This window comes from Mus caroli, chromosome 9 (assembly GCF_900094665.2).
Source record: "Mus caroli chromosome 9, CAROLI_EIJ_v1.1, whole genome shotgun sequence".
Lineage (NCBI taxonomy): Eukaryota > Metazoa > Chordata > Mammalia > Rodentia > Muridae > Mus > Mus caroli.
In genome coordinates this window covers 37,834,735-37,843,975 of record NC_034578.1, presented here as the reverse complement: position 1 = coordinate 37,843,975, position 9,241 = coordinate 37,834,735, and the positions used below count along the sequence as shown (strand labels likewise).

General features: G+C 45.0%; 1 protein-coding gene across 3 annotated transcripts in view; it reads left to right on the top strand.

The window, feature by feature from the left end:
- The window catches only part of Crtam (cytotoxic and regulatory T cell molecule), a 21,930-nt gene extending 12,711 nt beyond the window's left edge, over nt 1-9,219 (top strand). For 2 of the 3 annotated variants that reach the window (XM_021172555.2, XM_021172556.2), the window contains 4 exons: nt 719-802; nt 3,731-3,877; nt 6,292-6,378; nt 8,337-9,219. In XM_021172555.2, the coding sequence (XP_021028214.1) occupies nt 719-802; nt 3,731-3,877; nt 6,292-6,378; nt 8,337-8,461 (443 nt within the window). In that variant the 3' untranslated portion in view covers nt 8,462-9,219. The remainder of the gene's footprint in view (nt 1-718; nt 803-3,730; nt 3,878-6,291; nt 6,379-8,336) is intronic. The other variant, XM_029481756.1, reaches the window with a different exon arrangement.
- Nucleotides 9,220-9,241: the final 22 nt, after the last annotated feature.

The following is a 9,241-nucleotide window of genomic DNA, read 5'->3' as shown; positions in this document are numbered from 1 at the left end:
ATGAGGCCTGTGGCCCTACCTGGCAGGCACTTTTAAATCCAGTACTTAAGAGGCAGAGACAGGAAGATCTCTGTGAGTTCAAGGCCAGCCTGATCTACACGGGGGCCGGGGAGATGATGAAGAAGGTGACCCCCAAATTGAGGTCTGTCCATCAAGAAGCCACAGCCAACCAGGGGCTGCCTGGTATAGGAGAGAGAGACAGACAGACAGACAGAGACAGAGACAGAGACAGAGACAGAGACAGAGACAGAGACAGAGCAAAACTACTTCCTTAAATGAACTTGAACTTGGTCTGGGCTAGATAAATGGCTCAGTAAAAACCACTGGCCGCTTTTTCGGAGGACCCAGGTTCTATTCCCCGCACCCACAAGGTGGCTCACAACCAAATGTAACTCCAGGGGATCTGACACCCTCTCCTGGCTTTCTCCGGTACTTGGCAGCCACTGTATTACTCAGACATACATACGGACAAAATACCCATTCACATAGAATAAATATATTTGTTAAAGGAACTTGTTCTCATGGAATAGTGTTAGTTTTTCATGTGGGTGGAGCCCTCTGGACCTAAACGTCTCTTAAAGGCCCACATGTCCACACCATCACATCATAAGTAAATGTCAACAGGAGGTTTAGAGGAATGGTCAAGCCAGAAATAGTTATAGGATGAGTCACATATATGTGATATGTATGTATGTATCATGTCTTACTCTCACTTTAGTCTCAATGATGGAAAATTCCAGTATACCAGAGACTGACAAGGAAGAGAAAGAACATGCCACTCAAGACCCTGGCTTGTCCACTGGTGAGTGTCACCTACTGCATTTGGAACAGATGTGATATTTTGACCGGTGGTGTGTCCTGCATCGCTACTAGCTCTGCTTAACTCAGCCTACTTCTTCCTCTGGGTTCTTTTACTTTAAAAGGATTTCTTTCTCATGGGTGTTTGCCTGAGTATTTGTTACGTCTACCAAGTGTGTACCTGGTGCCCATAGAGGCTAGAAGGAGGCACTGGATCCCCTGAAACTGGCGTTAGAGACTGTTGTGGGCCACAGTGCAGGCACCGAGAATAAAACCCAGGACCTTTGGAAGAACAGCAGTGCTCTTAACTGCTGAGCCATCTCTTCCACTCCTCCTCTGAATCCTTACATTCTCAATTTCACTGCTTCGCCTTGTCTTTGTATTTTGTTATTTGGGAATTAAGCCCAAGATTTTACTCATGCTATGCAAGCATTGACCTCTGAGCTACAGACCCCGCCCACCTCTCCTTTGCTCATAGAAAGTTCACTTGCTCCTGAGTTCTTTCTTGCTGCCTCTCCGTGGAAGAGTTCCATATGTCTATTTACAGAGTGTTTGTCTGGTTATCAGTCTCAATTCCATTCCGTGTCCCATTTATGAGAAGTTTATTACATAGTTATTTATTGATTGATTGATTTCGGGGGCTGGTTCATCCCTTTCATGATGTGTGTCCCAGAAATCAAACTCAGGTCCCCAGGCTTGGTGGCAAGCACCCTTACCTGCTGAGCCATATCACCAGCCCTTTCATCCTATTCTTTCTATACCTTTAGTCAAATGTCCTCTCCTCTAAGCTCAACATTTCTAAAAATACAAGTAGCATCCTTATCCACAAAACAGCTTGTTCAAAGCATGGTATACCTGCAACCCTTCATTTTTGTGTGTAGATGCAGATCTAGATGCATACACATGCACACACAAGTAGCCACCAGTGGTTCTTGAGTCTTTTCTTCTAGGTGTGTTGCCTATGACCATAGTCATTCCCTTAATATAGGCCTTAATCATTTGTGGCTTCAGCTCTTCTTCTGGTCCAGGCTTAGTACCATGGAAACAGCCTTGTTGCCTGCACACTGGTGTTCTGAGAACCTTTCTGGCTTCCCATAATCTCCAACAGACAAGATAAGCCCTTCTTCTGTATAAGGTGAACTCTGATACCTACCTCTGCATCCCTGCATCTAGAAAGCCCCTGCATGTTTCATGATGCTCTGAAGGCATCGTCCTGTCTCAGCTGCCCTGCCCTGTCTATCCCCTTACCCCACAGCAGAAGAGGCTTCACCCTAATGGCCTTACTTCTCTCCAAGGCTGAAGTCTACTGAAAGCTTCCCTGATGTGAGCAGCCTCAGAGTCCACACTTGTCTCTCGATTCCTAGATATAACATTCTATAAGTGCACATGGTTGTCGAAGTTAGCATATCTTACTTTTGTTTGCCTTTTTAATGTATGTATTAGTATAAAGAGAAAATGATCCCCTAAGGCATAGGGATTATGTCCTAGGCAGGTTCAAGTACTATGTTCTCCACATAGCCACCATTCCTTAATCCTGAGCCTGTTGGCTGAGGTGAAGGACATTTGGCAAAATTACATACTAGTTTAAAATGATTTTCAAGAGCTCATCCAGTGTCTCCCTAATGCCTTTATGAGGACAGCATTTAACGTAGTCAAGGCACACAGCATTTTGTTTTGTTTGGATCGTTTTTACCAAACCCCTCAATAGTCTCCTGGGATACTGAGCTACATTGTGCTGAACACACATTTCTCATAGCTACTTAAAATTCCCAGACTGTAATTTAAGTCAATATTCTCGTGTGCTTTCTCTAGAAATGAAAAAAAAAAGAACTAAATATCTATGTCATTTAAAAAACAACTTTTCAAGTCATCCATGGGGTGGCTTCGTCTCTATCGCCCGTTTGCTTGTCTAAGAGAATCGAACAGTATACATTGCATACCTTCTGGGGTAAATTTGGCCCATCTCCCGAGCTGAGCTGTCTTTTGGTACATACTGCACTGGAGAAATGATAGAGGTGTGTGTGTGTGTGGTGTGTGTGTGTGTGTGTGTGTGTGTGTGTGTGTGTGTGTGTGTGTGTGTGTGTATTCGTCCTGGCTGCATCTCCCATTGTTATGTTAAAACATCCTCACAAAAGCAGCTTGAAGGGAGAAGGAACTTACTTGGCTTACAGTTCCAGGTGACAGTCTTTAATTGTGGGAAAGTCAAGGCAGGAACTTGAACCAGTTGGTCTCATTCATAACTGAGAGCAGAATGAGAATCAATGTACGCATGCCTGTTCCTCAGCTCACTTTCTTTGCTTTTATACAGTCCAGAACCCAAGCGGAGGGAATGGTGCCACCCACAATGGGCTGGGTCTTCCCACCCAAGTTATGTAGTCAAGAGTCTGCCACAGACATTCCCGCAGGCCATCACAATTTAGCCACTCCCTCACTGAGATCATCTGTCTGCAGGTGATTCTATACATTGTCAGGCTGACAATTAAAATTAAGCATCACGGGGTTGGAGAGATGGCTCAGTGGTTAAGAGCACTGACTGTTCTTATGAAGGTCCTGAGTTCAAACCCCAGCAACCACATGGTGGCTCACAACCATCTGTAATGACATCTGATGCCCTCTACTGGTGTGTCTGAAAACAGGTACAGTGTACTTACATTTAAATAATAAATAAATCTTTTTTTAAAAATTAAGCATCCCAGCCAGGTGTGGTATCACATGCCATTTAACCGCAGCACTATGGAGGCAGAGACAATTTGGTCCCTGTGAATTTAAGGCCTGCCTGGATTACATAGCAAGTTCCAGGCTGGCCAGGGCTGCATAATGAGACCTTATCTCAAAAAAGTGGAACAGTAGAGAAAGAAAGACAAAAACTAACGATCACATTCCACGATGAGCAAAGTCCAAACTGCCTAATGCTCTCTCATTCTCCTTACAGAAGCCAGTGCTCAGCATACAGGACTGGCCCGGAGGAAGAGTGGCATCCTGCTGCTCACGCTGGTGTCCTTCCTCATTTTCATCCTCTTCATCATCGTTCAGCTCTTCATCATGAAGCTGCGTAAAGCACACGTGGTATGGAAGAAGGGTAAGTGGACAGAGAACCCCGTGAGGTCTGTATGAGTCCAACAGCTAGCTAGACCAAAGGGAAAGACTGCCGCCCGAAGCTCCTCTCCTAGCTGCTGTGCAAGCTGACCAGTAAGGGTGTCACTCCAACAAGCAGCCATTCGTTTCCTAACAACCCCGAGCTGTGGGTATCCAGGGACCATGCTCGAAAAGTGTCAGACAGACAGAAACTAAAGAAGCTGTGGGAGTCAGTGCTGAACTATGGATGTCCTTGTTGACAAAAGGCTGAGCCATTTCACCCATTCACTCTGTGAGCCTTCCCACTGCATGCCAGGCATTGTTCCAGGTGCTGGGGCTATGTGAGCCTCTGAGACAGGTGATCCCTGCATTCCTTATGTTCTACATATGGATAAACATCTGCTGCCCTTTGTATGTATTAAGAATGTGCTCAGCCTTACTCATCCTTAAGACAACAGTCATGCCGGGCAGTGGTGGCGCACGCCTTTGATCCCAGCACTCGGGAGGCAGAGGCAGGTGGATTTCAGAGTTCGAGGCCAGCCTGGTCTGCAGAGTGAGTTCCAGGACAGCCAGGGCTACACAGAGAAACCTTGTCTCGGAAAAAAAAAAACAAAACAAAACAAAAAACAAACAAAACAAAACAAAAAGACAACAGTCATTTCCCCGTAAGCATTCTAATGAAAGAGTTACCATCAAAACCAAAATAAAAGCAGCCATAATAACAACATAGTACAGAGATCCCTGTTAAAACACATATACTCAACACATAACAGAGCTTGACAAGGGCTGGAGAGATGGCACAGTGGTTAAAAGCACTGTTTGCTCTTCCAGAGGGCCTGAGTTCAGTTCCCAACAAGCACATGGTGGCTCACAACCATCTGTAATGGGATCCAATGCCCTCTTCTGGTGTGTCTGAAGACAGCTACAGTGTACTCATAGAAATAAAATAAATTTTGAAAAACAATACAAAACAAAACAGAGCTTGACAAGTCTTTCAAAGTTGTCCAGAATAATTCTATAAATTTGTTTCTTAAACATGTATAGGATGAAAGCCCTTCTTCATGAGGTTTGGGAGACTGTAAAAGCTGGAGGATGGGGCGAGCGAGGTGTGCCATAAAATGTTGTCTTCCAGATGCGGCGTGGCTGCTGGCATCAGGACCCCATAGCAGCTGTGACCACCTGTATAAGAGCTGCAAACACACAAAAAGACATGATAGTAGAAGTGGGGAAGAAGGTCAGCAGGAGTGGGAGGCAACATGGAAAAAGGCAATGGTGGTGGGGAATATGATCCCAATACATCATATAGAAATCAAACCCTTAAAAACTAACTTTGAAGAAATTCTCTCTTCAGACCCAACTGACTATCTAACCCTATACTGTCCATTGCAACATCCACAGGATGGCTGTCAAGCCCCTGACTTGACATAAGTCTCTATAAGCTACCGAAACATAATATGCTATTTGGGTTATACCAGTTAACTAAAATATATTGTGAAATTGATTTCTCCTCCCCCCTTTTTGACTGTAACTGTTAGAGTGTTTTAAATGTCCTGGCTTACAGGCAGGCCAGCTGGACAAAGCTGATTTAGTTACTTATGGCCCAAGGCCTCTGGTAACAGACAATTCTTTGTAATGACTGGAAATACTGCATCTTTGAACATCTCTGACTTAAAAGCATCATCCTTGATAGCTTAGTACGAGCTCATCTGGATGAGAGATAACTCCGAGGGGGTGACCAAGAGTGGGCAAGGAGGATGAGACAAATAGCTTGTGTTTCCTCTCACGTGCAGAGAATGCATATGATGTGAAAGCAGAAGGAAGCCTGGGAGGAACGGTGGAAGGAGACGAGAGATCTAAGGGGTGGGTAATAGATGGTGGGCGGTAAACAGGAGAAAACTACAGCAAAACATGTGAAGAGATGCCATGACCAAGGCAACTTATAGAAGAAAGCGTCTAATTGGGGACTTGATTAGAGTTTCAAAGGATTAGTCCATCATCATTGTGGTGGGGAGTGTGGCAGCTGGCTGACAGGCATGGTGCTGGAGAAGTAGCTAAGAGTTATACATCTTGATCCACAGGTGGAGGAGGAGGGTGTGGGAGAGGGAGGAGAGAGACTGTGCCTGGTGTGGGCTTTTGAAACCTCAGATCCCACTACGGGAAACACACCTCCTCCAACAAGGCCACACCTTCTGATCCTTCCCAAACAGTTGCAAGCCTCGGATGACCGGATGACCGAGCATTCAAGTTTGTGAAGACTATGCAGGTCGTTCTTATTCAAACCAGCACGATATGCATGAAAATGCCATCATGGCTACCTAATGAGGCTCAGCAATGACATGCTCTCATCATCTTCAAACATCCATGTCAAATGCTGTCTGCGGTGTCAGAAATCACTAACCTAACTTTCTTTTCTTGCAGAAAGTGAAGTTTCAGAGCAAGCTCTAGAAAGTTACAGATCAAGATCTAACAACGAGGAGACATCTTCCCAGGAGAATAGCAGCCAGGGTGAGTGCGTGTGTGGCCTGAGACTTAAACGGTGAGGCTCACCCGTGAAATCACCTCAGGAAAAGTGGGGAGGGAACAGAGTCAAGGTTTGATTGGATTTGATAGCTTTTCGTCTGATTTATAGTATCTAAGGGATTTACCTTTAAAGATAAATTCATAACTGGTTAAACTCGTGCAGTAGAAGGCCTTCCGATTTAGGAAGGCCAGCTCTGACATTGTTGTCACACTCAGGGTCACTGTGTGACCTGAGATGCACAGCATCTACACAAAACCTCAGTCAACAACGCACCTTCCAAACCACCCCATGCATCATTTGATCAGGCAGTAGACGATCTAACTCTTTCTCCATCCTTGAAGTCTATCACGGAGCCTGGCACCAATGGTGTGTCTGGTAGAGTTTCATTGAACAAATCAATCCAAAGCCTAGTTAATCCAAAGAGCAGTATTTGGGGTCCTTGGATGACTTTGATGCAATGCTTTCAGCAAAATAAGAGTAAAAATAATTCTCTAAAGGGAAAGGAGAGTGTGTAGTTGTGGGTTGATGGTTCGGAGTATGAATCAGCACACACACACACATATTCCTGAATTAAAAAAAAAAAAATCTAGTAGGCAGAAATTGGATCAAAAGCAAGGCAAGGATTTTATACCTTCTACCTGCCTTAAGTCCTCCACAAATTAACTTATTCTACCTGCCAGGCGTCTCAAGAAATGTACTGAGCTTTGCTGCTTCGTTCTGTTTCTTTGATTGAGGGGTTTTTTTGGAGGAGCTAGTCTTGAGACACCTGTGCCTCTTTGTTACTTTGTGCCCTTCCAAGTCTGAAACAGGCTTCTAGTAGGAAAAGAGACACAGTGACCAGATGATGGGGAAATGTGTGGAAACTACCTACTTACTGTTGCCCTGTGAAGCACAGGCGAGAGCACAGTATCCATATGATTTGTGTAGGCGCCTGTGGTGTGTTCCCTCTGCAAGGGAAGGTAAAAACAGTGGGAAGAGAATCGTCAGCTTCAGCAGAGAAAGGAAAGCCCTCACCCCAGGCTCTGAATAAGTGAGCGCCCTTGTGGTTCCATTTTAAGAAAACTTGGAATGGACGCCTGCACTCAGGGCTCCCTGCGCAGGCAGAAGGTGACGTGGGGAAGCCGTCCATCTTCATAGGCAGAAGAATTTTTCTCCTGGGCTCAGATTTCCATTTTCTTCCTGTGTTCGTCAGGTTTGGTTTGGTTTTCACTGCTGTGGCAAAGGACAGACAAAGGAAAGACACCTTTATATTAGCTCTTACTCTCAAAGGTCTCAGTCCACGGTTGTGGGGAGAATATGGTGGAATGCGGAAGTTCACATCATGGCAGCCAGGAAGTGGGCGGAGAGCGAGAACCCACTTGCTCATGGGCTTCCTCATTTTTCTTCCTTTGATTCCACTGGCCCTTGCCTGTCAGTTGGTGCTTCCCAAACGCAGGCTGTACATCACTCTCACTAGAAACAACAGATACCCCAGAACCGTGCTTTACTGAACTTTCTAGATGTTTGTCAGTCCAATCATGTTGACAGCCAAGATAATTAGCATAATCCTCATTGCCTCAGTGCCTCAAACCCAACACTGCAGCCACATTGTTTTAGGCTTTCCAAAGATCAGTGTCTGCAGTCATCTCCAGCTCCAGGCTTTGAGAGTTTGGCCCCAACCTAATGTTTCCCACAGGCCTTGTTATTTTCTATTATGTGATTTTGCTGAAGACAGTGTGTTATTTTCTGCAGCTGAGTGTTTTATTTCTGTTTGGCTAGCGTATTGCTTATGTAATGTAAGTTGCTTTTTTTTTCCACTAAGACTCAACAATGCATTTAGAACATTCACATACGCGAGATTGTTGTAGGTTAGGTTTTATAACTAAAGCATGACCTCCGAGGAGCTTCAAATACATGGATGCAACGCTGTTCAGAGCTCATCTTTCCTTTGTTTCTCTTTCAGCTCCCCAGTCTCAGCACTGCATGAACTACATCACGAGGTTATACTCGGGAGCCAAAACAAAGAAGAGTGCCCAGCACTGGAAGCTAGGAGGCAAGCACAGCCGTGTCCCGGAGAGTATTGTGTAGTGTTCCCTGCAATAGAAGATAGGATTTCAGGGCAGCCGCATCAGGCCCTGGAAAGGATCATAAGTACTGTGACATGAAAAAAATAGAATGTCCATTGAGTACAATTCAAGACAGTGTCCATTGAGCCAGGGCAGCCACATGAGGACCAAGCCATGGACAGAAAGCTCCTCGCTGAAAGAAAAACATAGAAAGAACCTATTATGACTGACACTACCTCAGAGCTGGAGAACTCTGCTAAGTCTTTTTGGATCAGGGTCAAAATGACCAGTGAGCAGCTGACCTCGAAGGGAACAGCTTTTTAGACCTGGGGCTGGAGTGGAACTGTTTGAATTGGTTTAAAATCTTTCCTTCTGGTCAAGGAGAACTTAAGCATGAGAAGTACCCCAAGGAGACCTGAGATGCCAGCAGCCTGCTTTCAAGACAGCCTCCCAGAAGAGGTCTGATGGGCAACAGAGAAACGTGGGATGTCGCAGCATGCGGTGGACATGATGCCCCAGAGAGCCACAAGTCTCAACTGAGTTCAACTGACAAGAGGCTTCCTGACTAACCATGAGCCAACCTGACGGGCCACTTTTATCCTAATTACACCATGGCAAAAGTAGGGACAGAAGCAAACCGTGAGTTTGGTTGACAGACTGTTGAATTTGTGAATGGCTTTTAGAATTTTAATAAAGACCAGAATGTGTCTTTTTAGAGGCTGTCATGCCCATTGATTATCTGTGGGAAAAGTCCTTTTTGTAAAAAAAAAAAAAAAAAAAGAAAGAAAAAGAAAAAAGAAAA